This window comes from Tamandua tetradactyla, chromosome 18 (assembly GCF_023851605.1).
Source record: "Tamandua tetradactyla isolate mTamTet1 chromosome 18, mTamTet1.pri, whole genome shotgun sequence".
NCBI classification, from domain to species: Eukaryota; Metazoa; Chordata; class Mammalia; order Pilosa; family Myrmecophagidae; genus Tamandua; species Tamandua tetradactyla.
The window spans coordinates 60,097,518-60,115,240 of NC_135344.1; the positions used below are offsets into that span (position 1 = coordinate 60,097,518).

Genomic DNA, 17,723 nt, shown 5'->3' on the forward strand with positions numbered 1-17,723 from the left:
AGAGACTGTTCTGTCGCAGGTGAGTTGGCTTGACTGCCTTATCAAAGATCAATAGTCCATAGATGAGAGGGTCTATATCTGAATACTCTATTCGATTCCATTGGTTGGTATATCTATCTTTATGCCAGTGCCATTCTGTTTTGACCACTGTAGCTTCGTAATATGCCTTAAAGTCAGGTAGTGTGAGACCTCCAACTTCATTTTTCTTTCTCAAGATATTTTTAGCTATTTGGGGCACCCTGCCCTTCCAGGTGAATTTGGTTATTGTTTTTTCTATTTCTGAAAAGTAAGTTTTTGGGATTTTAATTGGTATTGCATTGAATTTATAAATCAATTTAGGTAGAATTGACATCTTAATTATATTTAGTCTTCCAATCCATGAACATGGTATGCTCTTCCATTTATTTAGGTCTTCTGTGATTTCTTTTAGCAATTTCTTGTAGTTTTCTTTGTATAGGTCTTTTGTATCCTTAGTTAAATTTATTCCTAAATATTTTATTCTTTTGGTTTCAACTGTAAATTGAATTTTTTTTCTTGATTTCCCCCTCAGATTGCTCATTACTAGTGTTATCTAGTTAATTAGCATAAAGTTGTTCATAGTATTCTCTCATTACCTCCTTTATTTCTGTGGGGTCAGTAGTTATGTCTGCTCTTCCATTTCTGATTTTATTTATTGGCATCCTCTCTCTTCTTTTTGTCACCCTTGCTAAGGTTCCATCAATTTACTGATTTTCTCAAAGAACCAACTTCTGGTTTTGTTGATTTTCTTGATTGTTTTCATGTTCTCAATTTCATTTATTTCAGCTCTTCATTATTTCTTTCCTTTTGCTTGCTTTGGGGTTAGTTTGCTGTTCTTTCTCTAGTTCTTCTAAGGGAACAGTTAATTCCTTGATTTTTGCTGTTTCTTCTTCCTTTTTTTTTTTTTTAACATGGACAGGCACCTGGAATTGAACCTGGGTCTCTGGCATGGCAGGCGAGAACTCTGCCAGTGAGCCACTGTGGCCCACCCTCTTCTTTTTCGATACAGGCATTTAGGGCAATAAATTTCCCTCTTAGCACTGCCTTTGCTGCATCTCATAAATTTTGATATGCTGTGGTTTCATTTTCATTTTCCTCAAGATATTGACTTCTCACATTTTCAGATTTGTCTCTTTCGGACGAATGCATGTGGATTTCAGAATGAGCCCAGGGTATAGTAGTCATGCAGAGCTGTGTAACTACGGACTCTTGTTTGCAAGGGTTAGAAAGCCCCCAGTTGGCCTACACAAAAATAAATTTTCTTGGTTCACATATCTGAAACGTATAGAGTGGGTTCCTTCTTCAGGCATGGCTGGATCCAGAGGCTCCAGTGACATGCTCAGAATCCTGGTTCTCTTTCTCCATCTCTGCTCTGTTCTCTGTTTATGCTCCATTTATCTGCCAGGCTCTACCCTCATGTGTGTGCTAACTCCAGGTGCACATCCTACAGCTTTAAGTCTAGTGGAAAGAGACTGTCTTCCTGGTAGCTCCTCAATGAGTTGAGGATTCACACTGGATTTGTCGGGGCCCCTGCTCATCCCTGATCTGAGAACTAATGGGGATGTGGTGGTGGTGGGGTTATGTTGGCTGTCTGGCCCTGGATCATGGCCTCTCCGAACCATTCACTGTGGCCAGAGAGACTGAGAGCACTCAGTGGCCAGCCCTGGGGATCCCCACTGAGATCCTATAAACTAAGAGAGGGCGTGATGGGTCCTCAGTCTAGGTGGGCTTTACCAGAAAAGGGAGAAGGCGACTGGCTGGGAGGAACAACCTCAGAAGTCCGTCGTAAATGTCATTCTAGTAGGCTGTCAGGTAAATGAGGGTTCTGTCACCTAAAAGAGTGCTTCTCAAAGGGTGGTCCCCGGCCACGCCACACCTTACAGAAGGAGGGTCACATCAGCTGTAAACGCACTATTTTGTTGAGCTGACTTTTTAAAAAAATTTCTGGTAACAAGATTTTTTGAAGAAAGAAGCAGTGTGCTTTGGTGCGAGCTCTGTTCCTTCTCCGAGACCAGCACTTTGAGGAGCCCTGACCTTCTTTAACAAAGAAAAAGAAGCCGTTGCTCTCTAGACTCCTTGAACAAAAGGAAACCAGTCAAAACCAACCATACCAGATTAGAGTGGAAGGAGACACATTATTGTTTTTTAGAGAAATATCTTAACCCAGCAGCTTTCCTTTGATTTCGGAGTTCTTTGTTTTGATAGAGTTCCTTAAAAATTATAAAAGTGAATCAAACACGAGGCTCTCGTACAGCTTGTGTTGGATAAAAAACAGGCACCCTTATGAGGTGCCAAGCTGTCAGTTTCATGACTCCAGAAGGAATTGGGGGAAAGTGCTTTGTAAAAATCTGTGGGTATATTGTTATGCAGAGTACTTTCTGCATAACAGAAAGCTGAGCCCAGTTGAGGTCGCCTCAGTCTCACAGGCCTTGGAGGGCTCTACTCCAGCTGGGCAACTCAGGAGCAGAAACTGGTTGAACTCTGCAGAGGCTCTGTGGAAAAAGTTCTTTATTGACTTTTCCACCTCAGACTCACAACTGAATGATTTGCAGGATTAAAGGAAAGGAAATTATTCCTGTTGTTATCTACTCAGCAAGTATTTGTTAGGGATCTACTATGTGCTAAAGGCTTAAGGACAAATAAAACATGGTGCCTGGCCTTGAGGAACTTGTAGCGGGGACAACAATGAGGGACACGCAGCTCACCACAGGCTTGGCCATCACAACTGTTAGGTGCCGGCATTTTCTATTGTCAGTCCTCATGATGTGAAGTTGGACTTATTGCTCCCATTTTCCAGATGAGGAAACTGAGACACATATTATTTGGTGAAGGTCAACAACTACTACATGTAAAAACAGAGATTCAAAATCCCTGTTTTGTCCAATAATTGCAGTTCATCTCCCCAGCTTACCCCCTTTCCTTCCTGAATCACAGCAATCAAAGGAGATGAATCTGTAGGGATTGGCTGGGGAGGCGGGGAGCAGAGTGGTTTAGCCGCTCTTGCTGCTTCCAGGGCTATTTCTGGACTGCTTCACCAACTTTCCTACATTGGAAGAGTGCACAGGAATGATGCCTCCGATGGTGTGCCAGCTTTTGGAGAGACAGTACAACCTGGATAGGTCTTTCCTGGCCTGCAGCCTTCTCAGTTAGACACCTGTGCTGATGTGTCCAGAACACTTGTGCAAATTCTGTACATTGGTGAGCTTGCCATTGACAGGCCATCCAGGTAATCCTTATGACTTGGCTGCTGGAACCATGCTGCTTCCTTGCTTGGGGCAGCCACGGTCAGCAGCTGGAGGGACTGTGCTGCAGACCTTGCCAGGACTGGAATTGGTTTCCTTACTGAGGTCTTTGACCTTGATCCTCCCTAACTGCTTGTCAGGGTTTTTTCTCTTTTATGAGCACAACACTCCCTCACCATGTTGGGCATTGTTTTAGTTACGAGTTTGTTAAATACTGCCAGAATGCAATATGCCAGAAATGGAATGGCTTTTAAAAAGGGAATTTATTAAGTTACAATTTTCCAGTTCTAAGGCCATAAAAATGTCCAAACTAATGCACCCAGAGAAAGATACCTTGACTCAATAAAGGCCAGCGTCTGTCCAACGTGGGTAGGCATGTGGCAGGTGTCTGTTGATCCTTGTTCCCGGTTCCATTGCTACCGGCTTCTGATGCCAGTGGTTTCTTCTCTAAGTCTCTGTGGGCCTTCACTTGGATCCTGTTGGGCACAGCTCTGGGTCCTGGCTTGCTTAACATCTCAAGGGAGGCACATGGTGACATCTCCTGGGCTTTGTGTCTCCAAACGTCAATGTCTAGGCATTTTCTCTCTCTGCTGCACTCCAGCCATCTCCAGATATCGGCGTCTGTGTTGGCTCTGAGCTTTCTCCAAAATGTTTCTTCTTTTACAGAACTCCAGTAAACTAATCAAGACTTACCTTCACTGGGCAGAGTCATATCTCCATCTAATCAAAAGGTCACATTTACAATTGGGGTGTCACATCTCCGTGGAAACAAGCCAAGGTTTCCACCCCATAATATTGAATTAGGATTAAAGCCAACATGGCTGGCCCCCTAAGATTGGATCAGGAAAATAGACATGACATTTCTGGGATGCATAACAGCTTCAAATCGGCATAGGCGTAGAGATTGGATAGGGGAGGCTGGTGGTTGAGGGAACACGTGTGGATAATTAAGTACATTTTGGGGAAAGTTACTCCGTTAAGCAACCTGGAGCTCCTTGGTTCCCCTCTTCTTTTGTTTGGCTCCAGTATTGTGTAATGGAACTTGGATCTGCAAAGGAAAAGAATGTATATGATGGTGTAGAATGGGGAATCGTCCCCTACTATCTTCCTGGTTACTACTGAGTAGAGCTCTAGCTAATTAGAGACAGGTCTCCTTCACTTTTAAGGTGTTTTCTTATCAGAGGTGGTTAAAGAATCGCTACAAGGAGCAGGCTCAGTGGAAAAATATGACACCCCTCCTCTGGGTTTTAGTTGTCTTCTTGCTGCATCTAAACCTATAACCCTTATAAAATGGTTTATTAAAATTGGACTCATACAGAAGTCATCTTGAGGATGAATGAGAGGAGGGGATAATAAGGTGTTCTCACTTGTTTCATGGCAAACTCCTCTGGGGTCCTGTGTAATGTGCATATTTAACTTCACTGAACTGTGTTTTAACCACTTGGGAAAAAAGTGCCAGAAAAATAGCAGTTCACCCAGAGCAGACAGGTCTGCCTGCTGTTTGCTCCAGTCCCTGACAGCCCCCGAATGAGTGAGCTGTCGCACTGAATCTGCTTCTTAGGCCTTTTCTTGTTCCCATGCATCTCTTCTGCTGCTAGTGGCTTGCCAAGTAACAGGAGCTTCTGGTGTCTGAAGGTACCTCCTTTTCATACAGCCAGGCCCCTAAAAACAGGTCAGCTGCTTTGTCTGATGCTCCAGTGAAGGACAGAGGTGGCCTCCAGGCTTGGTCCTGGAGATCCATTGGGAAATAGGGGAGTCTGGGCCCCTATTCTCAAGAAGTTTTCCATCTAATGACAAATTAATACAGCTAAAGTAAATACACATTAAGTTATTCCATGTAAATCAATTTATGCATGTACTCATTTATGTGTACACATAAGCATATTGAAATACTCCAAGTTGTGGAAAGGTTGTGTGAGTACTTATAAGCGTATCTGTGATAAGAAAATAATTTTGTGTGTGTTTGTGTGAATAGGATTTTAGAAGAAATCTAGGTTAAGGGTAATAGAAGCAGACAACAGAGAGAGTCAACCCATAAAAATTTATGCTGTAATATCTTAGACAAATAAAATAAGGCTTTCAGCTTTCTGCAGTCAGATACAAAAGTTACAAGACTCTGAGTGCCTATAATAAAAAAGCAGAGTGTGGCTCAAGAGAAACAAAGCTCTTCCTGGCTCCCAGGCCTAAGGGGAAGTTTTTCTGAGTCTTCATAAGGGGAAGATTGGGTGACTTAGTGGGGCAGGGTTTTTTAATAATGTCCTTATATAACAAAAAAATGTGCATTCTTATCTAGGATTCTTTGAGCATTTTGGAGGCATAATAATATAGTATAGTTCAGTAGGAGCAGTTCTCTTGGGAGCTGCTCTTTGGGTGCCCAATCCCATTCAGGGGTGGGCACGCTCTTCCTAGGCAGTCCTCTAGTTGCATTATTCCTTGCATGCACAATTTTGAGAAAAGTTGGGCAGCAAAATGTTCAAAGTTACAATCTTTGGCAAGAGCCTGGAGTGCTGTTATTCTATATTGTAGATAAAGGACATGCCCACATATATATTTTTTAAATTTTATTTATTAATTAAAAAAATTTAACAAACGTAATAAAACATTAACATAGATAATCAGTAATTCACAATATCATCACTTAGTTGCATATTCATCATTTCTTAGAACATTTGCATCCATTCAGAAAAAGAAATTAAAAGACAATAGAAAAAGAAATAAAATGAAAACAGGAAAAAAAAAAAAGATTATACCTACCATACCCCTTACCCCTCGCTTTCACTGATCACTAGCATTTCAAACTGTTTATTTTAACATTTGTTCCCCCTATTATTTATTTTTATTCCATATGTTCTACTCGTTTGTTGACAAGGTAGATAAAAGGAGCATCAGACACAAGGTTTTCACAATCACACAGTCACTTTGTGAAAGCTATTATCATTATTCGATCATCCTCAAGAAACATGGCTACTGGAACATAGCTCTACATTTTCAGGCAGTTCCCTCCAGCCTCTCCATTACATCTTGAATAACAAGGTGATATATATTTAATGCGTAAGAATAACCTCCAGGATAACCTCTCGACTCTGTTTGGAATCTCTCAGCCATTGACATTTTGTCTCATTTCACTCTTCCCCCTTTTGGTAGAGAAGATTTTCTCAATCCCTTGATGCTGAGTCTCAGCTCATTCTAGGATTTTTGTCCCACGTCACCAGGAAGGTCCACACCCCGGGAGTCATGTCCCACATAGACAGGGGGAGAGTGGTGAGTTTGCTTGTTGTATTGGCTGGAGACAGAGGCCACAACTGAACAACAAAAGAGGTTCTCTTGGGGGTGACTCTTAGGCTTAATTTTAAGTAGGTTTGACCTATCCCCTGTGGGGTTAAGTTTCATATGAACAAACCCCAAGACTGGGGGCTCAGCCTATAGCTTTGGTTGTCCACACTGCTTGTGAGAATATCAAGAATTCAACTTTGGGAAGTTGGGTTTTCCCCCGTTCTCATCATTCCCCAAAGGGGACTTTGCAAATACTTTTCCACTCACTGATCAAATCACTCTGGGATTCATCAGGGCATCACCTGTACAAACCAACAAAATCTCATGTCCTATACAAAGTTCAATGTACTTAAGGTGTTCAATCAACTATATACATAAGTTATATTAGGAGATGCTCTAGTCAAAGTATAGATTTGTACCAAATGAACATTTTTTGCTTTAGTCTCACACATTAGTTGAAATTTTTAAATATTAATTACCATCTATTTTCAGCGCACTGCAGTAATGACATTCTTTTGTTCTTCCTCATGCAAAAGCATTTTTAAAATTTGTACATTTAGTCACTATCATTATACACTCTAGGCGTTCCTAGATTACACCATCTCAATCTTTATCATCTATCTTTTTTTGTGATTTCATTTATGCCCCAGCCCTCCTCCCTCTATCATTCTCATATGCAGTTTCACTCAGTGTTTTAACATAATTGTATTACAGTTAGGTAATATTGTGCTGTCCATTTCTGAGTTTTTATATTCAGTCCTGTTGCACAATCTGGATCCCTTCAGCTCCAGTTACCCAATATCTTACCCTATTTCTATCCCCTGATGGTCTCTGTTACCAAAGAAATATTCCAAGTTTATTCACTAATGTCAGTTCATATCAGTGAGACCACACAGTATCTGTCCTTTTGTTTTTGGCTAGTCTCACTCAGCATAATGTTCTCAAGGTCCATCCATGTTGTTACATACTTCATAACTTTATTCTGTCTTAAAGCTGCATAATATTCCGTTATGTGTATATACCACAGTTTGTTTAGCCACTCGTCTGTTGATGGACATTTTGGCCGTTTCCATCTCTTTGCAATTGTAAATAATGCTCATGCCCACATATTTACATTGCAAACTGTGGTAGGTTTAACATTCTTTTACCAAGACTGAAAAGACTATACAAGACATATGCTTGGAAAAGGGGGGTGCTTCACACCTTTGCAGAGCGAGCCAGAGATGTACCCGTGAGTAGGGCCAGGATTTTCCATAGAAAACTGTTCAAGTCAGGCCCAGAACCTGAATAAATAATGAACAAGGCTTCAGAGTTCCACTCGGGGAAGCATGGGAACCATGAAACATTTCTAAGTGCTAGTTACCAATTTCTCATTATAGCCATAGAAAAATTTCTGTGGTATGTGGATGAAATATTGAATTTTAAGCTATTGGACCTGCAGCATAAATTAGTTGCAAACTGCTCTAAGTTGTTAAATAAAGTGGACTGCAGTAAAGTTGAATTTGGTCAACTACATTTGGTCAGACTTGTGAGAAAAATAATGATTGCACCTTTGTTTCAGTTTGCTAAAGCTGCCAGAATGCAGTATACCAGAAATTGATTGGCTTTGCAAAGGGGATTTATTAATCCCCTTTTACTAAATATTATAAATTTATAGTCCTAAGGCCATGAAAATGTCCAAATTAAGGCATCAACAAGAGATACCTTCACTCAAGAAAGTCCCATCGTATCTGGGGTTTCTGTGTCAGCTGGGAAGGCACATGGCTGGCAGCATTTCCTGGTCCTTTGCTTCTAATTGCATTGCTTTCAGCTTCTGATTCCAGTTGCTTCCTATGTTGGCTCTCCAAACATCTCCAAACATCTGTGTCTTGGTTTCATCCTTCTGCTCTCCAAACATCTAAACTCTCTGCTCTCTGTGTGAGCTCTGAGCTCTTTCTCTTTCTGTAAACTCTTTTAAAGACTACACTTAACTATTAAATCTCACCTTGACTGGGTGGGGTCACCTCTCCATGGAAGCAATATAATCAAGAGGTCCCACCAGGTCTGCCCCTATGAAATTGGATTAAGAGAATATGGTTTTTCTGGGGGCACATAACCGTTTCAAACCAGCACAGGTTTTGTACTAGTTGACCTTGGACTGTTCTTCCTGGCGATAGATGGGAGAATCTTTTGTTGTTGAAGCCATCCCTAGAGTCTTGACTGTCTGGAAGAACATACTTGTCTTTCTGTTCTCTTGAGCAACAAGCAAGCACCCAGATTATCTAAAAGCAGTTTCACTTTAGTAAGATGCATGTTAAAAAAGAGAACCAGAACATGCCCCTTGGTTTTCTTATCTGTAAAACGAAGATCCTAATTGTATCTGCCTTACAGTGAAGATTAAATGTGGTAAAACTTGTAGAAGCAGTTAGAAAAGTACTTGGCACATCGTAAGCACACGTTAACTCTTACTTCTTATTATTGCTGTTATTGTTTCTTAGAACTCCTGTCTAATTTGACAAAAGTAAATCCTCCTAACCCCGATTCCACATCATGGGTGGGTCGTGAAGGGTGGTCCTCCAGGAGTAAAGCAGCATCCTTCTTGTCCTCTATAACTTAGGGTCTTGTTTGCAGAGTTTACAGGCTGAGGAAATACCAATAATTACAGCTGTAAACGGTCTTAGAAATTGATAGATTTCTACACAGGCTGGTGAAGAGTGTAACTGGTCCTCCTTTGTAGAGTAACTATCTTTAAGGCTTACTAGGTTGTGGACTAGGAAAATGGCCTGAGAAACTCAGATTTAAAATTTTTTAAGTACAAGTGGAAGATAGCTGTTTAAAAAATGACATAGATATTAATCTGAGTTTATCCGTTGTACGGCTAGAGTAGACAGGTGGGCAAGGTTTCAAACACACCGATCATATTGAACTTTGGACAGTGGTAGGTCCAAGAAGTTTTCACTTGCTACAGGTTTTTGCTTGGTGTGACTTGAGTACTGTAGCGTGAGGCTAGGAGTGTGGGCTTTACAGTGAGACAGGCCAAACTGGCGTCACGGATCTGCCCTTCAGCCAGCAGTGAATACTAGAGCACGTTGCTCCGTCTCCCTAAGCCTCTGTGTTCTGGTCTGCAAAATCACAGTAGTTGCATCTGCTGATAGAGTTGGTGGGAAGTTGAGATAAGAGAAGGCAAATAAAATAATTAGAACTGTACTTGCAACATTGCAGGTGATTGATAAATGTTAGCTATCAGTGAATTTTTAAATCAATTCTGCATATGTAAATAACTATTTTCCAGAATCTGAATCTTTTTCCAGGTAAATCTGATCAGAATAGAGCTTAGGGCCTACAAAGAGTGTGAAAACCGCCTATCATTTAGAAAATTGAGAAAGTTGAGCCTCCTTTGAGGACTATGAGAATCTAGAGTTCCATAATCTCAGGCCTAGATCTGGTCTCATTACTAGTTATAATCAGGAGGGGCAAAAGCCAATTTAAGATAAATAATTTGATAGGCTCCAGGTCACCCTTTCGTATTTACTCTCGAGTATCATATGATTAACCTGGCCAAGATTTTCTTGCTACCTTCTCAAATCAAAACTACAAGTCCAGGGCTCAAGTTTGCCAGACATGGGCCTAACAGATAGCCAGTTTTAAAGAAAATGTAAACAATCTCCTTAATAATCTTAAAACATGCAAAAATAATTTAAGATATAGAAATTTCAGAGAAATAAAAAGAAACATAAAAAAGAAATGAAAAAAATAATTAAAATGGAGAAAGCATAATTTTAAAAGGAAAAAAATTGAGCTCGTAATGAAAGATGTAGTAAAAGAAAACTTTAAAAAGATAAGAACAGTGCAAAGATAGAACACAAAAAGAAATAAAAGTGTAAATAAGGACAAAATACATAAAACAAGGCAGAGCTATAAAGTTATCAGTGTTTATAAAACATGGTAAAAAATATATATTATCCCAAAAAATAAAGAATTAATATAGCTGGAAGTAGACAAACAGCATCATCTTTAAGTAGGTCCTCTGAAAGTGGGGTTACTGGTTGCTGATAGCATGCATGGAGCCAGAGCCTTTATTGACATTTTTTGGTCACTCCTAACAACAGCTTTAGGTTACAGGTCTTTGTACATTGTTTTGTTGTATTTTTTTTTGGCATGGCAGCCTTTGGGATTCGAACTGGGGTCTCCCACACGGCAGGTGAGAATTCTGCTACTGAGCCACTGTTGCACCGCCCCCAGGTTGCAGGTCTTGTTATCCTCATAGTGCAGACAAGGAAACTAAGTTTGGATAAGTGAACTGCTTTGCTCCAGTAGCAGATGGGGGAGTTGTAATCTGTTCCAGCCTAATATCAAAGCCCATGCTTTTTATTCTTTATCTCTGTCTGCCTTCCAGGAAATATCATTATCATCATCATCAACAAAAACAATAACAAAATAAATGCCCTGTCCCGTAATTCTGCCCCCTCACCTTGTCAAGATTATCTATCAAATTAGGACAGACTGCCATTCCTAGCCAACAATTTAGCCACCGTAAATGCAGTGGTTAATCCCTGTATCAAACAGCCCATTGGAATGACAATGTGTATCTTCTCCCTTTTTATCTTTTATCTTTTTTTTTTTTTTTTTTTTGCAAAACGGGTTACCAAACCTTCCAGTTCATCTCTACCTATTTCCTTAATCTAGCTACTTTTCTCCATCCTCATTGTCACTACCACATTCTGGCCAGGATCTCGTTGCTGCTTGTGTTAGTTTTCTATGGCCACCTTAAAATAATTACTAGAGACTGGGTGACTTAAAGTTATTCTCTCAAAGTCCTGGAGGTCAGAAGTCCTAAATGCTTGTCAGCAGGCTGAAGTCATGGTGTCCGCAGAACCACACTCCCTCCGGAGGCTCTAGGGGAGAAGCTGTTCCTTGTCCCTTCCAGTTCCCGGTGTTGCTGCCACTCCTTGGCTTGTGGCTGTTTCACATCAGCCTTCAAGACCAGCATCTCCAAATCTCTGCTTCAGCTTTGCATTGCCTTCTCCTGTGGGTGTTACATCTCCCTTTGCCCTCTTCTTATGAGGGTATGTATGGTTACATTTAGGGTCCACCCAGTAACCCAGGGTAACCTCCTACCTCAAAATCCTTAACTTTACACATCTACAAAGACCCCTTGTTCTGGTTTGCTAGCTGCCGGAATGCAACACACCAGAGACGGATTGGCTTTTAATAAAAGGGGATTTATTTTGTTGGTTCTTCAGAGGAAAGGCAGCTAACTTTCCACTGAGGCTCTTTTCTTACGTGGAAGGCACAGGATGGTCTCTGCTGGTCTTCTCTCCAGGCCCCTGGGTTCCAACAACTTTCCCCCGGGGTGACTTCTTTCTGCATCTCCAAAGGCCTGGGCTGAACTGCTAGTGCTGAGATGAGGAATGCCGAGCTGCTAGCTGTGCTACATTGCTATCTCTCATTTAAGCACCAGCCAATTAAGTCAAACGTCACTCATTACAGCAGACACGCCTCCTAGCTGACTGCAGATGTAATTGGCAACAGATGAGGTTCACGTACCATTGGTTTATGTCCGCAGCAACAAGACTAGGTATGCTCACCTGGCCAAGTTGACAACTGAATCTAACTAACACACCCCTTTTCTGCCATATGGGGTAATACTCATTGATTCTGGGAATTAGAGCATGGAGATCTTTTGCTGGGCCATTTTTCAGCCTGCTATACTCCTGGACTTTTGCAGCCAGAACTTGGGCTACCTGTCCTCTTTCCTGCAGCTCAAGTTCCTTTAAGCATGCAGATCCAATGTATCACTGTCCAGTGGCTGCTATGGCCCTTGGGACCAGGTCCCAGTTCCCTGACATGGCCTGAGATGACCTCTTACCTTTACCTTCCCATGCTTTTCCTTCCATGTTATTTTGCAACTATGCTCAACTTCTTCCACTTCCTTGAAGGAGCCACATTTCCCTGTCCTCCTCAGCCTGCCACTCTTGCCTCTCTTTTCGTTTGACTCTCTCCAGAGCAGCATTCAGTTCTCATTTAGACTTTGGGCTTGACTTGTTCAGGAAGGCTGGCACTCCCTTCCTGGGTGAGGCCACCTGCTGCTTGTTCCTGTCATGGCACTTACCATAAAACATTATCATATGTCCACCTGGTTCACAGGATGCATCCCTGCACCTAGCATGGTGCCAGGCACACAGTCGGTGCTTAACAAGTATTTGTTGATGAGAATACCCACAGAGGGGAGCCTCCCCACCCTGCCCAGAATACTGCTGCAGCAAGGAACACTTGTCCACTCTCGTTGGAGAGGATTGCTTACGTGAATGCCCACAGTTCCCGGAGATGTTCAATTTTAAGCAAAAATCAAGAATTATGTAATTATGAGATCAAAGAAAAATTTTCATGCCTATTATTCTGCTTTCTTTCAGGCCATTCCTGTGTTTCTCACATTGCATAATGTAGCTGAAGTTATCATCTGTGGGTACCAGAAGTGTTTTCAAAAAGAGGTAAACAATGGCACAGAAATGCAAGTTTTATCCCTATTGCTTTAAATTTCAAAGAAGCGCTATTTTTTGTTTGTTTGTTTGTTTGCTTTGGTTTGCTTTTATTTTTATGATCCAAATTAATGTCTACGTCTTCCTGCCACCTATTTCCCAGTGGGACTAACTGTCAGTGGTTATATTTTAGGGATGACCATTTTGAAATCTGTGCCAGTCAGGGTTTTCCAGAGAAACATATATATATATATATGTATATGTATGTGTGTATGTATGTGTATGTATATATGTGTGTATATATTAAGAGATTCATTCTAGAAATTGGCTCATGTGACCATAGGGATTGGGAAGTCTGAATTCTGTAGGACAGGCCACCAATTGGAAAGTCTGATGAAGGTGAAGTTGAATTCCCTAGGAGAAGCTGGCTGGCTGAGGTGGAGATGGAAATTCTTCTTTCTGACTGCTGAAATCCTCAGTTCTCACTTTAAGGCTTCCAACTGAATGGGAGTGATTTCTGTCATTGCTGAGGGCAGGTTCCTTTGTTGATTGTAGATGCAACCATCCATAGATGCAATCAGCTGGCTAATACTTTATGTCCATCTATAAAATACCCTCACAATGACAATCAGGGCCATGCTTGCTTGACCAAGCATATGGACACCATAACCCAGCCAAGTTGACACATGAAATTAGCCATCACAACATCCCTCCTGTTCTAGTTTGCTAGCTACCGGAATGCAATATACCAGAAACGTAATGGCTTTTAAAAAATGGAATTTAATAAGTTGCTAGTTTACAGTTCAAAGGCCAAGAAAATGTTCTAATTAAAACAAGTCCAATCTAAGGCATCCAGGAAAAGATACCTTGGTTCAAGAAGGCCGATGAAGTTCAGGGTTTCTCTCTCAAGTGAGAAGGCATGTGGTGAACACAGTCAGGGTTCCTCTCTCATCTGGAAAGGCACGTGGCGAACACGGCGTCATCTGCTAGCTTTCTCTCCTGGCTTCCTGCTTCGTGAAGCTCCATAGGAGGCGTTTTCCTTCTTCATCTCCAAAGGTCACTGGCTGATGGACTCTCTGCTTCTTGTGGCTAATCGTTCTGCTCTCTCTGAATCTCCAGCTTTCTCCAAAATGTTTCCTCTTTTATAGGATTCCAGTAAACTAATCAAGACCCACCCGAATGAGTGGAGACACGTCTCCACCTAATCCAGTTTAACAGCCGTTGTTGATTGAGTCACATCTCCAGGGAGATGATCTAATTACAGATTCAAACATACAGTTCCGAATAGGGATTGGAAGAAACAGCTGCCTTTACAAAATGGGATTAGGATTAAAATGTGGCTTTTCTAAGTTACATTCATTCTTTCAAACTGATAACTCCTCCAGACACCCATGGGGATGCTTGTTGACCTGAACAGAACTCAACTCTAGACCGGGTTGGAGCCAATCCTCAGGGTACAGAGGAGAGTTGAGCTAGTGAGGGAAGCAAACCCTCTGACAGCTAATCTCAGTCTACTCGTTCATGTTATGGTAGGGGTTGACCCAGCGTGCTAGGAGCGTTAGCCCACCCTGGGGGGTCAGCTTTTCTTTCCATCCCCAGCTCTACTTCAGCCCAGCTAGTGAAGTTCCTCCACCTCCCGAGCCCCTGTCTGTGAAGAGGTAATGATGGCACTGATGCATAGAGCTGAGGGAACTCAATGAGACGCGGGTGTGAAGTGCTGTGAACAGTCTCGGGCTCATCCTAGACTATTATTATTATTTATATTTCCCTGCTCTCTGCCCATTTGAAATGGTTTCATACCGGCTTTGGAGGACTTTTAAACTAAAGAGAGGCTGGTTGGCGCTTCAGGAGGGCCCTTGCGGGTGTTCAGGACAGGTGTCCTTCCTGGGCCGAGGCCTCTCCTGGCACGTGTGCTGCCTCGTGTGCTCCCCGTAAATGCACTCGGGGCTGTCGGGAGGCCGACTCAGCTCTGGGAAGGTGTGTCCACCTTTCCATAAAACGAACAGCCCGACAAAGCAGGAGAACCAACAGGCCCCCTTTCCGCTTGCACAGGTGCCTTCATCTGTGTGGCTTTTGCTGGCACCTACACCTTTGTCACTCCCTTCCTAGACTCCCTTGACCCTGGGGCTTTGTAGCCTGCTCCCTGCCTGGCTCCCTTCCCCGCCTCACTCTCCCTTCCCAGCCTCCTGTCCTCCTCTTCGGTTTCCTTTGTCGGCCCCGAAAGGCCTTCGAGGACTCCACCTAGAAGTCCCTTGTTCTCAGGCCACACCACGGTCTCAGCTTCTTTTGGCTTATGGTGACGCCCTGTCCCCTCCTGCAGCCCAGTCCTTTACCTCTCCACCTGGCTGCTCTTGCTGCCTTCTCTCAGCCCTCATGAGTCCTGGGCTAGGATGAGGGTTGTCTTCTCTGCTGCTGTGGCCTGGACGGCATGGGAAGCCCCAAGCTGCTGGGCAGATGTGCCGCAGTGCCCTGCCCCGTCCCCTGCTCTGTTTCCTGTGACCCATCAGCAGACCTCTTTACACCCTTCCTTCACTCTATGTGCACCCCTTTTTACCTCCATGTTCCCATGCCGCGTGGAACTGAGATTCCTCAGAGACTTCCTATTCATGAAATGGAGCCTTTTATATGAATTTAAACACCAAGATTATAGGGACAGGGTCCAGGCATCTCCACAGTGTTTCTTCCTAATGGGCCAATCGATTCAGGAAACCAAGTTGTGAATCAGACCAGGGTGAGTGTGAGATGCAGGGGCTTGGAGGGTCCTCAAGGGGTGTTTTCACCGGGCAGGGGACCCTCCTCCACTCTGGAGACTGGGCCAAACACTAAAATATTTCCAATCTTCAACTCCATTTCATCACTGACAGAGAGCAAGATCATTTCTTGTCAGGGAAAGTTCAAAAACAGTTGAATAGGCTAACTTTTTAATTATTAAAAAATATATTTTTCCTTTATGAATGTAATGTAAGTTATATAAAATGCCGAGGGAAAACAACCACCCCAGAAAGCAACTGTGATTCTATGTACCAGAGTTCGCCACTCTATTCTCTTCAGACGTTTTTCTGTGTACATCTATAGACATATTTACATAAATGATAGTATACATCCTATTGTTCCATTTAACAGTTTATCAGTTCGTGTCATCATTCTACTGAGGTCAACACAATTTGTTGACCAGTCTCTACATGTGGACTTTAGGTGGTTTAGCCCTGAACTCTGCCCTGCAGTAGAGAATCCTGTGATGTGTTCTTGGCAGACATGACTTACATTCCTGAGCAGACAGCGTGGGGTCACGAGGAACAGGTGACATGCCGTCTGACAGGCTACTACCTGTTAACCTCCAGCAAGGGCTGTTTTGATCTCCTTTTGTGTGTGTCAGGTGCTACTCGAGTCAAGTTTGCACCGTAATGTTGTGACCTCATTCCAAGAATGTGAGAATAGGTTCCATCTGGAGCATCTGGTTCATTTTTACCCTCCATAACTAGTTCTTTGGGTATTGCACATGTGTGCACAGACACGATTTGGCCTTACCGTAATGTGTGGCTTGTGGAATTCACCTTACTATTCTGTATTTGTTTATCAAGTTACTTTGCATATAAATTAATATCCACATATTGTTATTTGTTCATTCATTCAATTGTTGAACAATTATTATTATTTGTGATCTGAAGCTACAGAGATGTAGAAAACACATTTATTACCCTCTCAAAACTGCAAGTTGAATGAGTTTAAGAAACACCTTGGGGTACCCATAATACGTCACATGGACTGAAACGGAGTCGTGAGTTCTAGACCGTGAGTCTGTTCGGGAGGTCAGCGAAGGCTTCTGCAGGGGCTGGCTTGAGCTGAGTCACACTGCCAAGTAGGAATTTCCAAGGCGAAAGAGCACCCCAGGCAGAAGAAATGACAGGTGAAGATCTGTGGCCTGAAGGGGCCTGGGGCGGTTCCTGCGGGAGTAGAGAAGAGTACAGTCAAGCCAGAACACCTGGGCCCTGACCCTGTGGCCTTGGGTAACTTACTAGTGCCTCAGGTTTTCTCATGTGCCGAGTGGGGGAGCCACGCCCCTGGCCCCGATGATGACGTGGGGAGCACTCAGCACAGAGTAGCCCTCAGAGTAAGCAAGCTGAGCTATGGGGACGTTAGTGAGTTCTTTTCATTAGTACTTATTACTTGTTATTTTTGAATGAGGGGCCTGGAAAGGGGAGTGCCCTGGCGGGGTGATGGAGCTCAGGAATGAATATGGTGCTTGTTTTTACTCTCCACTTCTCAGGTTCTGGGCTCCTGCAGTCAGAAGCAGTTTAAAATAAGAAAAGAATCCAAGAGTCTCCTCGGTGGGGTGGATGAACTCTTGCAGGCATGGGAATGCTTTCCGGAAATGCAAGCCCTGGACCGTTAGTAGTTCTAAGATATTCATAGAAGAGTTTGCCTTTGTCTTTCTCCTCTCCACACCCTCTCTTCCACTAGACTGTTGAGAGCTCAGTTACCTGGAGCTTGGAGTCTTTTAGTGGCATTCTCCCTGAATGGGGGCAATTATTCAGGTATTCCAAGCCAAATCCCTTTTGCCCGCCAGCATCTCTTGTAGTTAAGGGATAACTGATAATCCCCACAAGGTGGCAGTAGAGTCAAGGATGGCCCTACCTGCTGTGCTCTGCGGGAGCAGGGTTTCACCGAGATAAAGGATTGGATTCTAGTGTCAAGCCATAGCTTTGGATACAAATAGAATCTGTTCATTAAA

At 42.8% G+C, this 17,723-nt stretch overlaps 1 protein-coding gene across 3 annotated transcripts in view; it reads left to right on the forward strand.

The window, feature by feature from the left end:
- Window positions 1–17,723, forward strand: part of SLC35D4 (solute carrier family 35 member D4) — a 170,750-nt gene that overhangs the window by 73,442 nt on the left and 79,585 nt on the right. For all 3 annotated transcript variants that reach the window (XM_077135800.1, XM_077135798.1, XM_077135801.1), the window contains one exon: window positions 12,926–13,003. In XM_077135800.1, the coding sequence (XP_076991915.1) occupies window positions 12,926–13,003 (78 nt within the window). The remainder of the gene's footprint in view (window positions 1–12,925; window positions 13,004–17,723) is intronic.